The 23917-nt window shown below is 27.5% G+C and overlaps 1 protein-coding gene and 1 long non-coding RNA gene across 2 annotated transcripts in view; both read left to right on the forward strand.

Moving 5' to 3' along the window:
* The window catches only part of LOC111626345 (protein KRI1 homolog), a 47760-nt gene extending 35630 nt beyond the window's left edge, over positions 1-12130 (forward strand). The window contains exons 9-15 of the mRNA XM_023369719.1: positions 3340-3418; positions 4515-4603; positions 5178-5307; positions 6400-6530; positions 8885-8949; positions 9020-9118; positions 11707-12130. Of these exons, the coding sequence (XP_023225487.1) occupies positions 3340-3418; positions 4515-4603; positions 5178-5307; positions 6400-6530; positions 8885-8949; positions 9020-9118; positions 11707-12061 (948 nt within the window). The 3' untranslated portion in view covers positions 12062-12130. The remainder of the gene's footprint in view (positions 1-3339; positions 3419-4514; positions 4604-5177; positions 5308-6399; positions 6531-8884; positions 8950-9019; positions 9119-11706) is intronic.
* A 5374-nt stretch (positions 12131-17504) lies between these two features.
* The window catches only part of LOC111624971, a 10301-nt gene continuing 3888 nt past the window's right edge, over positions 17505-23917 (forward strand). The window contains exons 1-2 of the long non-coding RNA XR_002756667.1: positions 17505-17559; positions 18188-18343. This is a non-coding gene — a long non-coding RNA (uncharacterized LOC111624971). The remainder of the gene's footprint in view (positions 17560-18187; positions 18344-23917) is intronic.

Raw genomic sequence — 23917 nt, forward strand, 5'->3', positions numbered from 1 at the left:
TATTTTTTTTAACCCCATTCTCAATAACCCGGCATTTTCACAAACTCGGCCACACTTCGGTCCACATTAGGCCAAGTTTTCGAGACTCTACTGTATCTATAAAATGTAAAAATGTATTAATATTTTTAAAATTATTACATTACATATTGTTACAAGTAATTAGTAAAAAAACTGTTATATTGCTGCTTAAGTTAATTTAAATACTAAGAAAACGAATAAACTTATAAGTTAAGGAGATTAAAACATAAAGTTGAGGCTAATATATTTTTCATAAACAACTGAACTGTTATGCATTTCATGCAATGGTGTTAATGTGAGACCCGAAAGGCCCTGGGTCTAAATTAATATTTTATTAGTTACGTTAAAATAATGTCATCAAATATTACTTTAATTTTTGTGAGAAAAATACTGTTTTAACGTGGGAAAAACCCAGATAACAGATGTTACTTCCTTTCACAAAAGAGAACATCCTCTGACTTTCCCTTATCGGGTTAAAAATCTCGCTCCGATGGGAAATGGTTACCCCTCATTCATCCCCTTTCGTCCATTCTCACGAAAGAGTTACTGGCCGATGATTGGTCGAAATTCAGGAGATATAAGGGAATTTAGTCCGAATTCGAGGAGTTCAGCGACAGATCCAAAAGCATACAAACTCCACATACGTTTCCCTCCTGATGGCCAACGCCCTTAACGGAGTCCCATAGACTAAGTCCCGAGTCTACACACCGAAGTGATACTTTTATATTTTGTGCACGTATTGATCTCCCATATGAAAGTAATATGAACTCTCTCTACAAGGTGTCCCTTACCTACATAGAAGAAGACGACAACTAAACAGGTCGTATGTTTAGAATAATTTTGTGAGCTCTCTCTCTCGATCGCGCATTAACATAGAATAGGTTTTAGCTTATAGCTTGTCACTTAATTGTCGTTCATTGATATTTGTATTTCGTTTTGTTTTTGGCTTATTAAATTTACTCTTGTTTTATTTTACTAAATATGTCTCTTCAAATTTATTCCAAATCAGATCGCAAACGCGTGTTAATCCGCGTATAATAAGATTGATTAACTGGTGTCAAGGAATCCTGACGAGCATCTGAACTTCGCCGTTCAGATCAATATTGCTAACGCTCTCCTATTAAAGTTAGAGAACTGGTCTTACCGACTAGTGCCCGTAAGTGGCGTAGACTAAGACCTACGTCCTGGCTGAACTCACATTACAGATTTTTCTCACAATCAATATTAGTTTCAATGTGCTGTTGTATGTATTATTTTCTTTTAGATAAATATCATTCTACATACCTTATAATTAACAGATCAAGAGCGCAACATCATTTTGATATTTATTCCGTGAAATTTATTTAAAAGTTTACTTAAATTTTTTTTATTAGTTTTACATTTTTATTTGTCAATTACTATATATGTAATCTAAAAATGAAAAAATGTGATTATATATTTATTCTTATAAATGCTTAAAATTTATTTTAGATTACATATATAGTAATTGACAAATAAAAATGTAAAACTAATAAAAAAAATTTAAGTAAACTTTTAAATAAATTTCACGGAATAAATATCAAAATGATGTTGCGCTCTTGATCTGTTAATTATAAGGTATGTAGAATGATATTTATCTAAAAGAAAATAATACATACAACAGCACATTGAAACTAATATTGATTGTGAGAAAAATCTGTAATGTGAGTTCAGCCAGGACGTAGGTCTTAGTCTACGCCACTTACGGGCACTAGTCGGTAAGACCAGTTCTCTAACTTTAATAGGAGAGCGTTAGCAATATTGATCTGAACGGCGAAGTTCAGATGCTCGTCAGGATTCCTTGACACCAGTTAATCAATCTTATTATACGCGGATTAACACGCGTTTGCGATCTGATTTGGAATAAATTTGAAGAGACATATTTAGTAAAATAAAACAAGAGTAAATTTAATAAGCCAAAAACAAAACGAAATACAAATATCAATGAACGACAATTAAGTGACAAGCTATAAGCTAAAACCTATTCTATGTTAATGCGCGATCGAGAGAGAGAGCTCACAAAATTATTCTAAACATACGACCTGTTTAGTTGTCGTCTTCTTCTATGTAGGTAAGGGACACCTTGTAGAGAGAGTTCATATTACTTTCATATGGGAGATCAATACGTGCACAAAATATAAAAGTATCACTTCGGTGTGTAGACTCGGGACTTAGTCTATGGGACTCCGTTAAGGGCGTTGGCCATCAGGAGGGAAACGTATGTGGAGTTTGTATGCTTTTGGATCTGTCGCTGAACTCCTCGAATTCGGACTAAATTCCCTTATATCTCCTGAATTTCGACCAATCATCGGCCAGTAACTCTTTCGTGAGAATGGACGAAAGGGGATGAATGAGGGGTAACCATTTCCCATCGGAGCGAGATTTTTAACCCGATAAGGGAAAGTCAGAGGATGTTCTCTTTTGTGAAAGGAAGTAACATCTGTTATCTGGGTTTTTCCCACGTTAAAACAGTATTTTTCTCACAAAAATTAAAGTAATATTTGATGACATTATTTTAACGTAACTAATAAAATATTAATTTAGACCCAGGGCCTTTCGGGTCTCACATTAACACCATTGCATGAAATGCATAACAGTTCAGTTGTTTATGAAAAATATATTAGCCTCAACTTTATGTTTTAATCTCCTTAACTTATAAGTTTATTCGTTTTCTTAGTATTTAAATTAACTTAAGCAGCAATATAACAGTTTTTTTACTAATTACTTGTAACAATATGTAATGTAATAATTTTAAAAATATTAATACATTTTTACATTTTATAGATACAGTAGAGTCTCGAAAACTTGGCCTAATGTGGACCGAAGTGTGGCCGAGTTTGTGAAAATGCCGGGTTATTGAGAATGGGGTTAAAAAAATAAGTATGAGTGTTTCCTCAGAAAATACTGTACTGTACTTGTATGTATTGTTTACTTGAGAATACAACAGAGAATAAACTGCCCAAATACCCTTAAACAAAGGAAAAGTACGTCCTTTATGAAGAAAGAGCCTTTACTACATGAAAATGAAAATTAATGAATACACTGTGTACAGTAATTTACCTGATAAGACAGACCTCAGAAAAATACTTTATGAGGCATAAAGCTGTCTATAATGAAAATTAATTAACTAAGGATTTTTTTGCCTTGCCAAGTGTGGCCAGGTTATCGAGTGCCGAGTTTTTGAGACTCTACTGTATCTTTCAAATTATGAATTTCTAAATTTTAAAATATTGAACATTTTTCTATTTTTAAATTTTAATTTAATAGTGAAGCAATTATTGATTAACTAATTTATCTTAATAGAAAATATTTAATGATGAATATTATAAAGAAGAAGAAGAAATTCAAAAACCAGTCTTTCCATCAGATGAGGAAATTGACGGTAAGTTCTTTAGAAATTTAAATCTTTATAGCTGTAGAATTTAATAATTACTATTAATTTTTTTACAAGAAAATATGTATTTAATTTTATTTTTTAAGAACAAATAGTTATTTAAATTTTAAAATTATATCTTGTTTATGTAAGCAGGAAAAAAATATTTATATTACTGAATATATAAAAGATATGCTTCATTAATATTTTTTTATATTCTAGAAAAAAATGATTAAAGTTTTCATTACTAAAACTGATAAAACAGTAATTTACTAAATGTCATTTAAATAGAAAATAAATTTATTTTGTTTTTGTTAAAAATCTTTTAAATTTTTTTGAAATTTAAGAAATTATATAAGATTTGTGTCAAAACTAAAATTTATTGTTTTTATTAATTAATAGAGTTAAGAGAATGGTCAAGGTTGTTACTTTCATTAAATTGTAAAGAAAAATTCATAAATGAGAATGAAATTTTACAGTTCAAAATTTAACAGAATAAATTAAAATAATTCAAAAATTAACAGTAGAAATAAATTATTTTGATTGATTATTTTTTAATTATTGTATTTGTTTGAAGAACATATTTTTATGCAAATAATACATTTTAAATATTAGATTATTATTATTGTTATTATTATATTAGGCTACAACAACAGGCCCAGGCAAATTTGAATTAGGGACTTCATGTATAGTATTGACTTTAGACATTTTTCTTTGAGGGAAATGTTTTCTTATAAAAGTTTGGTTTGAGACCTCTTGTTGGTGGGGTCTCAAACCCATCTTTTATAAGAAAATATTTCCCTCAAAAATTTTCTCAAGCTTATAGGATAATATGCCACTGTATATACACTGGTGTTCTAAAAAGTATTACATGCTTGCTGAGTTTATACAAATCAGCAGAATGTTAATAATGAAAATGTAACCTCAAGAATTAAAAAATATATACTTCTTAACTTAAAATAAAAGATTTATGAAATTGTTTTTTTCCCAAGAGAAAAGAGTACTATTTAATTTTTAAAGCATTACGTAAATTAGGTTTATACTCAATTATAAATTTTTATACTTCTAATTAAAGTTTTTTAATTATGAAATATACATATTTTAGCTGAGAATTGGGACAATTGGACTAGAGAAAATTATGAAAATCAAGATGATGCATATTATGAACCACATTGTGAAGATCCAGATTTTATTGTAATTATTATAAATTTTAAAGAAAATTTTTAATTTATNATTTAAAAAATATATTAACATTACTAATATTTAAAATATTATTATATTAAACTATTAATTAATTTTTTGGTCATAAATTTTGTAAAAGTTCCAATAATATCTAATTCTTCTCATCCTACATGAGAATGGTTGACTATTAATAACAGTGTGAATAAAAATAATCCAATTTAATTAACTTACTTGGAAGATTTTAATTAAAAAATTTTAATTTTCCAATTTTCAAAATATAATAATTGAAAAATCATAAATTTTATTTTAGTTTTTAATTAAATTTTGAATTTTTGTTTCTATTTTTAAACATCTAAATCAGATCCAAGGACAAATATTTTAAAATTATTTCTGTTTACTGCTATAAATCTTGAATTTATTTATTATTCTTTTAAAAAAAATTAGACTTATTACATTTGCTAAATTTTTTTAGTTATTATGTTAAAGTAAACTTTATTTTGGTATTAAGTTATGTGAAAAGGTTAAATTAATAATTTATTTGAATTTATGTATGTATATTGATCAAATATATTTATTATGAATATAGATGGATGCAGATTATGATCCTCAAAAAGATTTTCAAAGGAAACTCATAGAATCAACAAAACGCAGGAAAGGAAAGAGAAAATCAAAATTTTCTGAAATGATTTCTGAGAAAAGACCAGAATTTGATCCTGGTAAAATAGTTTGAATTAATGTTTAAAAAATAAAAATTATAGTAAATACATTATAATTATTTATTATGAAAACTGCAGAAATTTTGTTCTTATGTTCTATTTCCAATATTAATTTTTAAATTACAAACTATTGTTCAGCCATAAAAAATATTTTCTTATTATGGTAACCAAACTTTATATTAAACAAGAAATGTTTTCAGCTAGCTTTAGCCATTAATGCTGATCTAAAGCAGAACTAAAACATTTCTTGCTTAAATAAAGTTTCAGCTACTAGAATAAACAAGTATTTTATATAGTTTACAATGTAGTGTCAAAGTTTTAAATAATACTTGTACTTGAAATTATTTGAATTATAGTAAAAGAGTTAAAAAAAATCGCTAATAATGTAATATCTGAAAATATATAGATGTTGAATTTACAATATTTTACAATATCAATACTTTACAATATTATACATTAATATATAATAATTGTGCCAGTGATTATGAAAGTGGTCTAAATCAAAAATGGGAAAACATTGAATTTATTTAAAAAAACTATTTGTAAAATTTTACAGTTACATAAAGAAATCTATTTTGCAAGAGTAAATATATTTGTTTTTTTTTATGATCAAAAACTATATTTTGACTTTTGAATTTGTAAAAATAAAAAAAAAATATTTTCCATATGAAATTTAAAAAACCAAATTTTAATTTCATCTTATTTTTCTTCAACATTCTTTCATGCATGTGACTACCAAATTTAATGAGTTCTATTTTACTTAAATTTTGTTCTATGTTGCATTCCATAACCTGAAGATGGCTGTTAAAGACTGTTGAAAACATCTATTCTTATAATAAATTGGTTCATTTTAACTGGATTACAGGTGTTAGTTGGTGCTTTTGATGGCTCTCATCTTGTTTTGTAGTATCTTTATATATATATAGTATATAATGCATATTTTATGTTTTAATGGCCATTTATGAAATGTATAAATAAGAAGATTAATATTAAATAATAATATATGATTTGCCAATATTTTAAAAAGATTTATTTATTTTATATGTATATATTTATTTATTTTGATATATTAAATATTTTTCTAAATTTCAGAAATTAGAAACTTTGAAAATTACCTTGATGAATATTATAAATTAGATTATGAAGATATTATTGATGACATGCCAGTACGTTTTTCATATCGAAAAGTTGTTCCAAATGATTTTGGACTTACAGTTGATGAGGTAATTAATCTATACTTCTATATAAAGAGAACATATTTTTTGTTTGTTTCAACTAACCACAAAAACTACTGAACCAATTGTTACCAAATTTTAACTGTAGCATCTTTATGATCCTCAGAATGTTTACCATTAATCAAACCTACAGATTTTTTATTAATTAAATAATACTGCAACGGATTTCTGTCTGTCTATTTGTCTCTCTCTTCACTAGATGGTGATACATGAATTAGTACTTCCTGTCAAGGCATTATCTATAAGAAAAGTGTATTATTGAAGTATACTATTATATTTGAAGAACTGACATTAAATTATAATTACAGTAGAGCATCGATTATCCGACTCAATTGGGGCCTGAGGTTGGTCAGATAACTGAAAAAAAACGGATAACTGAAAAATGTGAAAAAAATACATTATTAGTATAGTATATTAGTATATCTCATACAATTAATATATTAGTATATTGCTATTAACCTACTTCGCATTGAATTTTCATCGATTTTAAGCCTAACAAAAATTTTTTTAAAATAATAATCGTCGCTATTGTATTGTTAAAAATTAGAAAATTAAGCCTCGTTTAAATACTGGCTTCCTTTCATGGTCGAGCCATGTTGCCAGCTAAAACACGTAAAAATACTATTAAAGTAGCCAAGACATAGCCAAATATTGTAGCGCCACATCACTAGCGGACATTTGAATTTGCCGACTAGAACGCTGTTAACCGATGTGACGATTAATCGGGGGTCGGATAATCGATGCTCTACTGTAGTTAATTAGCAAAATCTTTGAAGCATTAAAAAAAGTGATGTCATCATGCTAGATGGCAGTATGTTTAGATATGGTGGGTTTTTGAATCGAAAAATAAATCCTTGGCACAAAAAACTCTGAAGTGCTTTCATTTATGACACTCTTAGACTATTCATCATCAGCTAATATTGGGTTTATAGATAAAGTATGTGGATATTGCAGTGCTCTGAAGTGGGAGAATGAGTCACAGGAGATTTGCTGCTCTTCTGGAAAAGTTAAACTGGATGTTGTACTTGCCCCAAAACTATTTCTATCACTATTAAATGAGACTCATCCTGATACTAAACCTTTTTTAAAGCACAACAGAGCCTTCCAAATGATAAGTTTTGATGCCATTGAAATACATGAAAAGAAATTTCATGTCAACTTTCAAAATTGAAGGACAGATATATCACTTAATAGCATACCAGTAATCCCAACAAACTAACCATTCAAATGTAAATGCCTACAATTTCCAGTTGGTCTATGCTTTGCAATGACCATTAACAAATCTCAAGGCCAAAGTCAAAGAACTGTGGGACTTGACCTGGGATGCAATTGCTTTTCACATGGCCAACTCTATGTTGCGTGTTCATGTGCTAGTAGCTGAAAATCTGTTCATTTGTGCTTCTCATGATAAAACATGAATTTGGGAGGTTATTCAATAAGTTAACTAAAAACTATTACACATCTTTAATAGGACTATAATGAATCTGTAACACAATTCTCTGCAGATATACTCTTTAGGTAAGTAAATATAATTTCACCAAATAAATATCTTCCATCAACAATGGGTAACACAGCTAGTTAGTTAAATAAATAATTAAAGTAAATGAGTTAAACAAAATTAAAGTATAAATTCTATTTATGAAATACTTAAATTATTACTGAAGTTCTGTATAAACTGTAAACCATAAAATTTTATACTATAACTAAAAATGAGCAAATAAATATTTTCTTTACAAAATTTTAAATTCTGTGCATAACATCCGCTTTGAATAAATCTTTGAGCCAGTTAAAACACCATCTTTTGGTATGCTACATTATGACAATTAGAATACAAATTTTTTTTTACTGGTAAAGATAAGTTTGGTACTTCAAGACAAAATGTAGAAATAATAATAAAAATCTTGTGGTTACCACTTCAAAGCATCATATTATCATTACCAAAGAAAAACTCATAAGAAAAAAAATTTGAACTGTTGTCGAAATTGTCATAATTTTTACTTGATGTAATTTTTTTACATCTAAGATGTTTTTATTTGGATCTTATCTTTTCTAAGCCCATCAGTGGTGGAGTGGATAAAAGCACTAAACACTAATACTTGGCCTTAGGTTTTCACATGACCTGTGGGCTAACCATGTGTTTTTTGGGCTTTCTTCACAAGTCTTAACACCTGAATATGGGCCAGTTTCTGATAGAAAGTTTATCTGACAGATACCCTTCTATTTGCAGATTGCTCTTATGTTGCATTATCTTATCCGTCTCTCTATTAGAAAAAATATATATTTAAAAAATAATTATGAAAAATTTATATATTGAAGTTTGTAAAATGTATTTAAAATTTTAGATTTTGACAGCTGACGATAAGGAATTAAATCGATGGTGTTCATTAAAGAAAACTTGCCAATATAGGTAAATAATTTATTAATTCATTTAATATATTTTTCTACATTTAGTTTTATGCAAATGAATTTTATTTCAGAACAAAAGAAGAAGAAATATATGATGTAAAAGCTTTTCAAAAGAAATCTCAGAATTTAAATGCAAAGAAGAAAATTTTATTGCATAGTTATCAGGACAAGTAAGTAACTTATAATTTGTCTATTTATAAATTATTAAAAATATTTTTGATATACAGGTATCCCTTGTATAACAAAGCATTTCTACAACATGGTTTCACTCTAACACAGTGAAGATTGGGGATATCCCATCATACAAGATGGTTTGAGAATTTCGGAAATCCTCCATATAAAATTCACAGTTTTTAAGAAAAAACTCCATTATTCAAAATTTTTTTATATGAGTAAGCATGTGTGTTGTTTCAAATTTGCTCGTAAATTTTAGAATATTGAAATTTTCAATTTGCTTTGTGCCTTTTGTCAGATTTACTTTAATGTAAACTAATAATACAATTTTTTCTTTCTTGGCCTAGCTTTCCTATCAACTAGATGTCATTGTTTTGCTTTCAGATTTAGGCCTTTAAGACTGTTTTTTTTTTTTTTTTTGTTTTTATAGATTAATCTTTGTATTTAGTAAAGTTTATTTAAACATTTTTAGTTAAGTGTTATTAAACTGTTTTTAATTATAGGTAAGTAATCATTTGTTATTTTTACAAATGATTACTAACATATGATTATGCTGTATCTCAGTACTTGAACTGTTCTCAACTTGGACACTTTGGTATTTGAACACAAATTCTGGAAAAAATTGCTCAATACTTGATTGAACAAACATGACCTAGAACAAATTTTTGATTAATAACATATTTTTATTTTGTCATCCATAAAATAATTTTTATGATAAAAATTAAAAAAAATGAAGATATTTGATATTTCTGATCAACAAAAAAGTTTGTTTTTACAAAGTATCATCATCTGAGATGATGATACTTTGCAAAATGAAAATGACCTAATTTAACTAAAATTAATATTAATGCATAATACAGTACTTTTAATTGTGATTATTAGTTAATTATTGATTGCTTTAATAAACACATTTCTGTTAGTGATGAAAAAGAATAGTATACTTTTGTTAACTTTTGGAACCTAAGCTATGTTTTGCACTAGTCCTTGGTTTCATATAGCACAAATTCGCATAACAACACTTTTTTGGAACATAACTACTGGTTATTCAAAGGATACCTGTATTAACTGTTGATTAATAATTACTGTGTTGTTTGTTTATTGAAATTGAAAGTACATTTAAGTTTTTATTAATCTACATTGACATTAATTTATAAATTTATCCATAAAATCACTTGAAACTTTTAGTTTAGAAAAAACATTAAAATAAATTAACACAACATATCTTTTAATGATCTGCAGTATTATTTCAGCACTCTTGTGAATATATAATATATTTTTGTTTCAATGTTGCATATTGTAATTTTTGAAGAGCTTTTTCATAGCAAATAAGTCCAAATTTTACTTGAAGTCAATACATTATATTGTCAATGCACATAACTCAAGTGACAATAGAATGAACCAATGTAATGAAGTCCACTCACAGACAAATGATGATAACTATGTTGCAACTTGTTCTGTCAAACTGATTAGTTTTTTGGCATTGAATATAAGATGCTATTAGCTGTATGAGGTATTAAATTTAAGAGATAGTAAAATGTCAAAAGATGTTTATCTTAGAATTCAGCCAATATGTAGATTAATTTAATTACTAACAAGTCTCAATTTATCATTAGTGTAATAATCATTGATTTAAATGTCAAGCATATTTCTTCTTTAAAAAAAAAGAATAAAAATGAAGAATTTTTATCCAGTTTCAGTTAGCAAATTTGTTTTCTATTAGTCTTTTTTATACACTCTGTTGCAAAAAACCAATGTGCCTTGAAGCCATGAGACAATAATTAAATTTGCATGTGGAATGATAGTGAAAAAGTAAAAACTTTATTATATTATATCACAGCACAAGGATATACCATTGAAAAACAGTTTTATTTCAATTGTTTCATATTAATAAGTTGTAAAGCCATCTCCAACAGAGATTAACTTTCATTAATTGCCAGACTGAGTTTAGCCATTTTCTGATTTATAACATTTATGATAATGTGTCCTTATGCTATGATTTTGTCATGAATTTTTTATTTTTTTTAATACCAAACCATGTGTAGAATTTGGTTACTATTGCATACCGGTTTTAAGATGCATTAATTTTTTTCCAACAGAGTACATTTTATTAACTATGTCTTACAATAATTTTTAAAAGTCATACTGAAATTTTAAGTTTTATATTCATTTTTAAATATTAAATTTAAGAATGTTTTAATTTTAATTAATTTTACAAAAATAAGAACATTGTAAATGACTGAATTAAGTTTTTTTCTGCATGAAAACAATTTGGTTTTCAGAAACATTAGATTCTGATTTTTTATTGCCTTTCAATAATTCTCTCCTAGATTTTCATAGTGTGACATGGAGTTTGATATTTCTATGTAGCACTGTTTGAATATAACTGTATAGCATTGTATGTAGCATATAACTATGTTATATGCTATATTTTAAATTTATATATTTTATATAACATAGTTATATTTTAAATTATATAACTATGTTGTTTCTAACGAAACAAAAGTTATATTTTATTAATAAAAATAATTATGTTGAATTTTAAAATTATAAAACTTTAATTCCTAATTTATTTACTTTTTATTAGGGATGATGACCAATCATCAGTTATAAAAAATGAAAAAACTCAAAAAATCAAATCTTTAGATAAAAATGGAGAAGGAACATCAAATCAGCAAAAAGTATCAGTATTTATTGATAATAAAACATCATCCAATAATAGTTACAATAATAAGAAGAAGTGGAAGAAGAGAAACCTGATAGATAATCCTCCTGAAACAAAATGGAATGACACAGATAGCATTCACAAAAATAAAAAGAAGAGATATAAAAGCAAGAATTCCCAAGTTAATAATAACTGTGGGTTCTCAGATAACAGATTAAAAGCTTATGGTATTAATCCAAAAAAATATAAAAATAAATTTAACAGGAAAAAAATATAAATATTTTTATATGAGCATTTGTAAATAAAAACAAAAATATTTTATTAAATATTATTACTAAGTGATTTTTCATCCTTAATTATTTTAAAATTTTATTTTTAAATTAATGAAATATAAAATTTTTTTTCTCCATTTTCATCTTTAAGGAATTTCTCAAAGATACACACACACAGAGCGAGATTTTTATCTTATATCTTTCTAAGTCAAATACTGCGTTAATTAGAAGCCTTATCGGGCACAGAATATAGGGTTTACCATATAATAAGTCGATAATGTGGATGCTTCAACTCAACCTATTTTCCCATGGTAGTGAAAATGAAGATCACAGACTCTTTGATAGATCTGTGATCTTCATTTCCTTATATTCCGTGTGAACACACAGATAAGATAAACAAACACTGTGGCTCCATTCCGAAAACAACAACACGGCATTACAACCTCTCAACATCATCCTTTTACTGACAGCATTCAGATTGGAACACAAGGTGCCTTGATAACTCAGTCAAAAGCGTCATACGTAGCCTATATCTATATAGTTAACTCCAGAAATATAAAGAAATCTTGTAGACATTAGCGACCCTATTAGAGGCTAACTGAATTAATCAGAATTTCCGGATATTATGTATATCACGTTCTTGTTATGATTCACGTAATGTAATAATGTACGCGTCTTACTGCTATATTATATAAAAATTTTTAATAGACCGAGATTGTCGATGACGATGCAAAAATAATGCGTTATAATAATAATACAGTTGTCACGCTTGAATAACTACGGAGATCATTAGTATTATATATAATATTAAACGGGAAATTTACCTTCACAGAAAACAGAAAATCGGGGACCAAAGTGGTTGACTCGAGGATTTCCCCCCCCCTAAATTTCGACTTAACAAGATTTTACTATGTATGTTGTATTCATTTATTTATTTGAATTAAAAGAGGAAACTTATGGTTTTGAAATAAAATAATTATTTTAAAAAATTCCACGAGGAATGAAGTTGAAATTCAAGCACAGTATTATAAAAAAAAGCATTGTATCTCTCAATGTAGATGGTGATTGTGTTACGTGACAGCGATTTCTAGTTTAATTTCAAGCATTTGAAATCTTCCATTCGATTAATACAAACAATGTACTGTACGTATCTGTAACTAAAATATCTAGTTGGTTCAAAGTTTGAAGCTTAACTCCCGTGCTTTTTGTCGAAAATTTCTGAAATTTTGCAGGGAGATTTGTTTATTATGGTGGTGATTGATGCTATTAAATTTTGGTGGTCAAAGGTCGTGGAGGTGGGAAGATAGGTTCGTGTGTCATATTTTGAGTAGGGTCGGACCTAATGAAGATTTTACTCGTTATTGGACTGCAATTTTCAAATATTGTAAACCTATGGCGTTCTTTCTTAATCTTGAGACCAGATATAGAAAGCTTAGGGGCAAGAGACCACGATTAACTATATATGAACTTCTGGTTTGTACCGGAAGTCATTATTTCAATTCAAAAATTTTCTCCTGAACAGAGTTAGATGACCGGAATGATTATTGTTAACAGGAAAAGTAACATTTTAGTAGTGTCTCGCATCCGTATATCATACGGATGCGAGACACTACTAAAATGAAGAGCATTGTGGCGAAAAATTGCAGCCCGGCATTATAACGATGTCAGAATAAATAATAGCTCGTGCTTTTTATGGTATCTAAGTTCCATTAAATTAATTAACATAATTCGACTATATATCAATATATTTATATACGATTTTTCCAACAGAAAAATTGTTAATAAAAAGGAAATTTAAAAACAACAGTGAATGATTTATTTGAATTTAAAATCATGGATTTTAAATTCATGGATCTGCAACAGGTAAAAGGTGGATCCTTCAAAAACTGCGTAGGGACTACAGTTTTCTATTACGACATTGTCAGTGACACCGACTTTTCGTAGTTCTTGTGATCCTGCACAGGTTGTTATGTTCAATTCGCATTCGGTAACCCACTGTGTATTGAGAATAAACCTTAATTATAATATTAAATAAGATATTTGCAAAGAACTTTTTATACGCTATTACTATGCATTTAAAAAATCTAATGTCAACTAACATCAATTTTAGAAACATTTTTACGAAGTAGATGATGATAATTTTAAACTTCGACTTCATCTTTCGAAACCTTTATTAATTTAAAATAAAATTTTTATAAGATTTGGAGAAGCGATTTTTACTGAAATGAGACAAAGTAGAAATGCTCCTTTTACAGACAGAAATTTATGTCAATAAGCTTTGAAAATAAGAAAAAATTAATTCTAATCAATCCTCACGTATACAAATTATAAAAAGTAAAAGTATAACATGAAATTTCTTATTTGGGAAATTTTCCATAAAAGAAAATTCACAATAAGCCAAAACAGTGCAATACAAACCGTTCTGATACATCAAAACTGGTAACAATAATCAAAATTATGAAATCATCGCCTTTGTGATTGTTGGAATCCCCAAGCACTCGTGGAGTTGGCGTCACGGCTATCATTAATAATAATATAGTATTACTAAAATGTTCGCTAATAATCTAAAGATCTTTTTTACTATTTTTAAGATCGTCGGTTTACAGTAAAAGAGATTAATCAATAGTATAGTCTTTTATCGTGAGTTCATGTTTGCCATTAACATTTAAAGTCGTGTGTATATTCTGAGATTTTCAGAGTAAATAAATCACCGATTTTTTTATTATTCATTATTTAATGAGCTTCGAATGTATTTGATGTTCAAATCATAAACAAATTACTTGTAGAATAACTATTTGAGATTACGCTTGATTATCTTTATTTGATTAATAATACAGTAGAACCTCGATTATCCGGACTAATTGGGGATGAAGGTAGTCCGGATAAGGAAAAATCCGGATAATCGAAACAAATACTTTAATTTGTCTTTTAATGATAATACAACACGTTTTCTTTTCGATGACATATCGGTAATATTAAAAGTAAATACTGTATTTAAACCGTGATCAAATTTTCAAGAAACAAACGTTTGTATTGAATTTGGACTATTATTGACCAACGCTAACAGACTACCTATTGTTTAAAAGGCCCTCTGGTGGCGCAAGAAGACGGATTTTATAAAATAAAAAGCAGTTGAAACTGCATTCTTATGAATAAAAATTTGAGAAACTATTTATCGTTTTATGACGAGTAAAATTTTTTCGTCGCGTTCGCGGCTTTTAAGTAATGCATAAACCTTCGAAACGCGAGACCCTTCGGACCGCGAGGCATAGACGGTGGCCCACGTTACCTATGCCTTACGCCGCCCTTGGTCATAGAAATGATGTAATTTGAAAATAAATTATTTATAAATACGTATGTCAAGTTATATTTTTATTACGACGCAAAATATATTTAAGAGTTTACAACCACTGTGCTGGGTGAGACGTTGTTGAAACAAAAAAAGTTATCATTCCATCCGTACATAAACAGTATCGTAATTCGCCAAGTGCAAATCCGCAAATTCGTAAAATTTTTGTTTATTTTGGACAATCCGGATAATCGAAAATCCGGATAATGGAGGTCCGGATAATGGAGGTTCTACTGTATTTATAAAATTATACATAGTTTAAAAAATTTAATTATCCTGGTAGCACGGGGACCTCCGAAAGCATACGTTATTGGTTCTGTGAACCCAAGTTACTCAACTAAGAATCACAGAAATTAAATTCCTGCCGCAAAAAATGATTTCTGCATATTTTCATTTTTATCTCTGAAACTTTTAAAAATTACTATTAAAATAAATAATCCTAATCAATTCTCGAGTTCATAAATTGTCAAAAGAAAAGGTATAACATGGAACAGTACACAAAGCTGATGTTATTTCGAAATTTTTCCATAGAAATCACTTAAACGTGAAGCATAATAAATGTGACCAGTACAAAATACAGAATTATCTACTACATCCGAAATTATCCGTAACTATAATTATAATAATAAGTCTAACAGTAAATCGTTGGAAGGCTTTGAACTCATAATTTTTTTTTACGTATGTTGGAGCACGGAATCACTCATGGAATCGTCATCATCGATAATCATTTAAATACAGTATATCGAATAACAATATGTGGTGAATAATTTAGTTTCAAAATTTTCATTTTTTTAATGTAAAACAACATTTATAATGAAATATTAGCCTTAATATTGTTAAAATTAATATATCACTATGTAAAAGTAAGAATCAATCTGCTACTAAATCCCAAATTTTATTGGGTTTGATATTGTTCATATATATCCATGCTATAGCTATCAATTTGTAACGATATTTTCAATATGATCTTTAATTTATGCTTCTCTTTTTGATGTCTTGATGTTTGCAATTTTTCTCTCGACTCATACCATAGTGTTTCATTATGAGAGAGATTTTAGGAATTTTCCTGTTTTAAATAGTAATACTTTTTTTAGAAATTCTTTTCTACAGTTTCTGAGAAGTGAATCGACCTTACTATATCAGAGATATTTGAATTCTTGTTCAGACTATCTGATTTACAGAATTACTCAATGCAGTAATACTTTATAAATTTGAATAAATCCATAAAGTATTAGAGAATTTAAGAATAGCAAATATAAAAAAAGTAAAAATACTTTTATAGAAACGTTCACAAAAATCATGTTATGTTAATTAGCTTAAACATTGCATTAAATTTCTTATCTTCCTAGTTATTTTTACTGCAAATTCTCTGTAACTTTATTGCAGATCTTTCCTAGTATTGTACACATCCTTCTTATTCAACGATAAAAGATAAAAATACAAGTTTTTATGTAATTAATTTAACTTTGTTCGTCGTAGAAGTTACAAAATTTCCAAATATTAAGCAAATGTGAATCGTAATTTAAATAATTTTATAGTTGTTCATTCGAAAAATTGGTTTTGATGTTGAAAGCTTCCTCAGTATAATTATTTATCAATTGATATTTCTAAAACAGTTATGAGTTTCATCTGAATTAAATTAAGTATTCTGAACTTAATTTCTATAGAATTTAGAGAGTTAATAAATGTAATGAGTTTAATAACCTGAAGAATTAATAATAGAGAATATGTTAAATTAATAATAATTTATATTATTTACAGTATTTACAGAAATTTAAATTCTAAGAATTATTTATAAAATGAATAAATTGTGAAAAATTGATAATTGTAGCCTATAAAAAAATCTGTTGGCCTACATTTTATTATATTTATATACATATAATTATATATATGTATATAAATATAAACATATAACATTTGTTTTTTTATTTCATCATATCATATGTTAAACAAATAAAGAAGAGACAAATGTTCAACATATGATGTTAAACATATGTTGAACATTTGTTTCTTGTTTAACAATGACATCTTGGACTTTCCAACAATAACAATTCTTGTTTATCATCTTTATCATTTGAACAAATGATAAAGTTGTTAAACAATAATGAAAAGATGTTATTGTTAAACAAGAATTTCCGAATCTTCAAGGAGTTTGTAAGTTCTTATTGTGTTCTAGCATTTAATAATGTTATCTGAAGTAAAAATGTGTAATAAATTATTTTCGTTTGTTATGTTTCCTTATTTATTCTTTGTTTTTCTATTGTGTTTCTTATTTAGAAGCTTTCAATTGCTTTAAACTATAAGAAATTATTTTTAAATAATTGTTTTATTTGTGCGAAAAGAATGATAATTTCACTCGGAATATATTACAGGAAAACTAACATAATCTAATATGACAGAGTTACATAAGTCTTTTATATACATATAATTTATGGTATATATACTGTATATGTATAAATATCCAATAACCTGTATATACACAGTATATATATTACATAGCACATAACCTGAAAAGAAAGAAAATTTAAATTTTAACTATAATATGAAACAAAGAAACGAAAGCAAACGTGAAAAATAATAAAAAATACAATTTGGAAAACTTTAAACAAAAACATCGACACTCTATATATAATACTTTTAGTATTTTATATATGTATTAAGATCATATAATACATTTTTAATCGTATAGTGCTTTGAAGTAATAAACATATCAAAATAAAGGAATTCAGGTCAAGGTATCAGATCTATGCTTTAAATTCCTATATTTTTATATTATTTTCAGATATTGTATTTATTAATCACGAAATGTATAATTAAATTATAAGATGAAAAACACGCTGAAAAAATTCATCTTACACGAAAACTTTCGTAAGATAAGAATCGATATCCATAACAAAAAATGGCGCAAGTTCTTTCAAAAAAATAAAATAAAATACCGGTAAGTAGGCCTGTTTTTTAGATAAATGTAAAATTCGTCAATGGGATTATGCTATAAAAATTTTGGATAAAATAAAAACAGATTTAATTTATGAAATTTCAACATTGAATAAGTAACCGTATTATTTATAGGGCCTATATTTCTTTTTATTAACTATTCAAAATGTATTTAATATAAATATAGAATCGATCTATAAGTTAATGTTAATAACTAATAAACAAGTAACATAAATTCTGAGGTATCTTGAATATTTAATACCAACAGATTAATATACTTTATTATTGGATCTGCTTTATATTTTGTATTATATAGACATTTTATATTTATTAGATATAAGCAATATTCCTGTTTATTTTGTTTCATTTGTCTTTATTAAGCTTTGTTTAATACTCTAGTCATGTTGTTATTTTGTTTTATTTTTTGTTTTCTTTTTTTTTAGAGATTGTTCTATATTTGCATAAGGTTGAAGGTTAGATTGGAATGCATGGCTTATTTTAGAAATTTTTATATACATAGACATATCATTTGATAAGGAAGGACAAATTGTAAAAACAAAAATAGCAAACTAAAATATGCTGTTATATGCTTTCTATCGTTTTTCCTCTCATTTCTGAATGAAATTTAACGGTTCAGTGAAATACTGTACTCTTATATTCAGGCGGTCCTCGACTGGAGGACATTGGACATTCAGAAAACTCCCACTTTCGTTCATAACCAACTTTTCTAACTCAAAGTTCGTGCACAAAATTCTTATTTTTTAAAAAAATTTTAGGCAAAGACAAAAATTTTGGACTGTCTTCCAGCTTTGATTTTGGTAGCATCAAAATGATTTGAAAATTAGGTTTATATTCGTGTTGTGTTTAATTTTTAAATAATTTTTATACATCGTAACATATTCATTGTAAAAAAGTAATATTTTCTACATTTATCAAAGATTTCACATACTTTTTGAAGCTTTCTGGAAACGAAACTCCATTTATAACGTGCAACTCCATTCTTTGAGGTTTGGGCTTTCGATTTTCGTACATATTTTTAGGAAAGCATTAAGCCCGAAAGTGGTGTTTGCCTGTGTTGGCTCTGTATATAAGATGGATTGAATCCATATTATATAACAGAATAAACCATACAGTAAGATGAATACCAATATATCTTTCTCTTGATTCTCTTTTTATTCTTTTATATAGTTTCTTTCGGTTTTTCTTTGGATTTTTAGTTTTCACTTCTCTTAGTTTCTTTTGGTTTCTTTTGTGTACTGCTTGCAATGTTTCTCTCTTTACATTAGGTATTTTTTGCCATTCTAAACTTTTCCTTTGTCTTTTATTTATTTTATTTTCTCTTACTGTTTGGAACGAGAATGGATAGATTTTCAATGTTGCTTCTTCAATATACTCCCTGAGCCTGAAATATTCTCGAGTATCTTTATGTTCCTATGTTTGGAATCTATTCCATCTTCTAATTCTTTAGTATAAATTTTTGGTTTTGGTTTTGAGATTGTCGTTACGAATTCAAGATTGTTTGTTATTATAACGGTCCGTTTAATTAGTATAACTGAAAAAACTTGGGTTGTGATATATGCTCAACCTAGAAGAGCAGTATTAGAGTCAAGTTACTACACCGGAAAGCTGCCCAGTGTTTACCAGAAACACTGCAAGGAAGAACGATTGTGCTTTGCCTCAGATAGTGCTTTTGGTGCTACAAGCAAGTTTCATTTGTGGGGACGTTTAAAACGTGTGGTTTATCAAGGACATATTGCAAATTTGAAAGTTAGTATCATGGATGTGAGAAGCATCATAGAGGATCAATTATTGTTGGCCATCGAAAACACGGTTTGTCGCCTTTAGATCTTATACCTTTTCTGGCCATCGAGAGGGGGAAGCTGAGGAAACCTTTCCCGGAAAATAATAAGAGCCTATGGTAGTTCCTATACCTAAAAATGAATGTCATTTTTATTAACAAAAAATAAAAATTTTAATACTCCGTTTTAATAAAGAAACATTCTAAGTATTCATTTGTTCAATGAAAAACATTGCAAAAGGAGGGCTATACTCCGGGCCTCATAAAAGCTCTCGACGGTCATACACTTTCCGAATAGGATCAAATTGAGCAGTATCCTCTGATGACTAAGGACGCTGTACAGCATGAGTATCTTTAGAAACACAGTAAAATGTTTGTTACTTGTAGCGCCAAAAGTGCTATAGTTTTGGTACTAATTTTTTTGCTGAAATCTCTTCCTCACGTACTGAAATGTCACCATACAAAATTTGCTTGCATTTAGACTACTAACTATCCTTCTAGCTATCGTTGAATGGGGCTAATTTAATTACAATTACCTGGTACTTACAAAGCAATCTCTACGAATAAAATGCAATCAAAACAAAACAAATACGGTATGAAGAAATCTTAAGATGGAAATAAACAGAATAATAATACTACCGATCATAACTTATGATTGTGAAACACGATCACTCCTAATTCACTGTAAAAACAAAACCATAATCTTTGAAAATAAAGTTCTGAGAAGAATCCTTGTCCCAGAGAAAAATGAAATCACATTAGAACATGAAAAATTTTATAATTTAGAAACAATGAAAAAATATGGAAGTAAGTACTGTTCGACATTTATATGGGGAACTATACTGCCTTTGCCATACTTTCCCACAATTATTAACATATGCAGCTTTTGCAAAATGATTTGTTAAGCAGATTCTGATGGGAATGCTAGTCATTAGGAGGAAAGTTGACAGACCACCTTTAAGATGAGAAGATGGTGTTAAGAAGGACGTTGAAATGGGAGGCTTAGAAAAAGAGAGATGGAAAGAGATAGCACAGGAGAAACGTGTAAATCAGTACAAGTGTACCGTACAAGCGGTCAAGGACTTTCGCGGTCTAACGCTATGGAGCGGTAATGGCAGTCTGATATAGAAATATCAGTCTCTTTAATGTTAAAACATTTGATGAAAAAATTATTATCTGAAGAGTAAAAAACGTCTGAAGTCATTTCATTAACGTCGTTATCAGGAAAATAAGGAAATTATTTATTTGTTTACTGTAAAAGGCAAAAGTTCTCTTCGTAAAAACGTATCCATGATTCATTTCATAATGTATCTTTAATGCCACATATTTTATGCTATCATGCTGCAACAAATTTTCAAAATTTGGAGCAATATGATTTGTTTAAAATACGATAATTGAAGAGCCACAGTAATATAAATTTGAAAGCTTTATCAATTTTTCGATTGCTTACGTGTTACAATCACTTCCTTTACAACTTAAGTTTATATAATTGAATTTTTGAATTAATAATTGACAAAACGCTATAAAAAAATTATTTACAGTATTTAGTGATTGTGCTTTATTACTTTAGCCTATATCTCAAAATCTACAGACATTTTTGATGTAATTTAAAATAAATAAAAAAGAATATGGAGTAACGTACTGTACTTAGAATTAAAATAATTTCCTTTGTATTATATAACTTTATATAAAGTTCGTGAAATTGATGTTTATACAGGATAAGTTACATATATTTAAAATAATTCTGTAACAAATTCAGTAGTAAAGAACTTTAATTAATGATATTTTCCGAGAAGATTTAAACTTTTACCTTATCGGATTAGAAATATCTATTCATTTTAAAATATTTATAGACTTATCTTTTGACTAAGATAATAAAAAATGGAAATGAAAAAACCGAAACACAACACAAACATCAACTCCGTTTGATAAATATGTAATTAACAGATTCTCAATTATCCGGATTTGAAGTAATCAAGAAGCGGATTAACCAGGATGTCAAAATGTTTAAATGAGTCATTACATATCGCTTTATGACTCACCTGACTTTGCAGGTTATTGGCAGTAGAAAAAGGAAAGTTTCTAGTTAATTACACAAGATACTGTATACATTGTTGTTTTCATATTTTCCAAATTTATTGGTTTTATTAACTGGATACAGGACTTAAACGGGTACAGGATCTTTAGTAACCATAATGAGATCTTTTCATTTATTTGGATAATCAAAGGTCTATTGTATTACCATCAGAATTGTTAAAATTATCAGAAGTTAAACATATTTATTACCGTTATTAATAGTTATTTAATTCTTAATTTAGTTTTATAAGCTGAATAAATGCAATTACGAAATAAAAATAGCTATCTTTAGTAATTATTTTTTTCAATAATTCTCTTTATTTTAAGAAAAAATTAAATAATTCGGAATTCTATTTTATCAATATGTAATCAGCATTCGGAAATTATTTAATTAAATGTAATTTTAATTAAACTATCAAAATAAATATTTTTTTAGAAAATTCATTCAACGTTCGTCTTTCGGGTTATTACATTGAGATATAGTTATATTATCGAAGACATATTTCATTTCAGCCATTTCGCATCGTTTTCATATTAAAGATTAAAAGAATAATTCCCGGGTGACAGGATCGAATTCGGGCGGCAGAAAAAACCTCAGGAATTTTTCGGGATTGGTCTGTCCCAAATATGTCGGACCTGGTTCCTTACCATCTGGCCATCCCCAATTGGAGGCCTGTCCGAACGCATGATGGATATGATTAAAAGACTCTGTAAGTGCTTACAGAGCGAAAAGAATTTGTAAAAATAATATAATAAAATAAACAATACTATTCAAAATTTCCTCAATAATTTACGTTTAAATTATCAGACATTTCATAGTGCACTGATTTAAATTCTACAAGCAAACCTATTTCCTTCCCTTGATAGAATACACTTTTGTATTACAATCTTCTAACTTTTATGTATTCTGAGATTAAAAACAGAAAAAAAAAAAACTGATTTCATATCGAATGATTTTATTTTATCTTAGTTCTTCCTTACCTTAAAAAGTTCGTAAAAAATTTGAAATTAACTCTCTACGTGATTACATGTTAGTATGCCCTTAGAGAATGGAAGGAAAAGATAAACTTTCGAATTTATCAAATTTGTTTTCTTTCTACTTTACTTTGATGTCTTTATTTCTATTTATTTTATCGTACACCAGATATTTCTCTTTTTAAAATTTTGTTTTGTAGAGTCAAGACTGTGTGGGCCTACAGGGAGGGTCTTGAGGTTTCATACTTTCCATTTAGAAATAATTAAACAATTAAAGAAAATTAAAATTAAACAATATATTGTATATAACTTAGATTTATTTTGTACTCTTTTAGTTCTCCTTAGTATAACCCTCTACTCTGTATAACCCATTATTCATTTAATTCAAACGTATAGAAAAATTGATAGAGTAAATAACAGAATGAAAGTTTCAGAATAATCAATTTTGCCGACTTTATCATGTAATATGATTATAAATTACTAATATTTAAAGTTTTTACTTATATCGTTTTAATTAATTACTTTTTATGAATTTATTTGTTTTTAAGAACTATTTATATTAAGAAAAATCCTTAATTTCTCTCTTTTTAAGGAACTGAATTTTATATTTTTGTATAAAAAGTGTATAACTTATTAGTTAAATTTAATAAGTTTAAATATTAAAAATTTTAAACAGAAATCATTTACTATTTTTAAACTGTATAATAAATATAATCTTTTTTATAATAT

The sequence above is a fragment of the Centruroides sculpturatus genome, unplaced genomic scaffold (assembly GCF_000671375.1).
Source record: "Centruroides sculpturatus isolate CEXI.00-Female unplaced genomic scaffold, Cexi_2.0 scaffold93, whole genome shotgun sequence".
NCBI lineage: Eukaryota > Metazoa > Arthropoda > Arachnida > Scorpiones > Buthidae > Centruroides > Centruroides sculpturatus.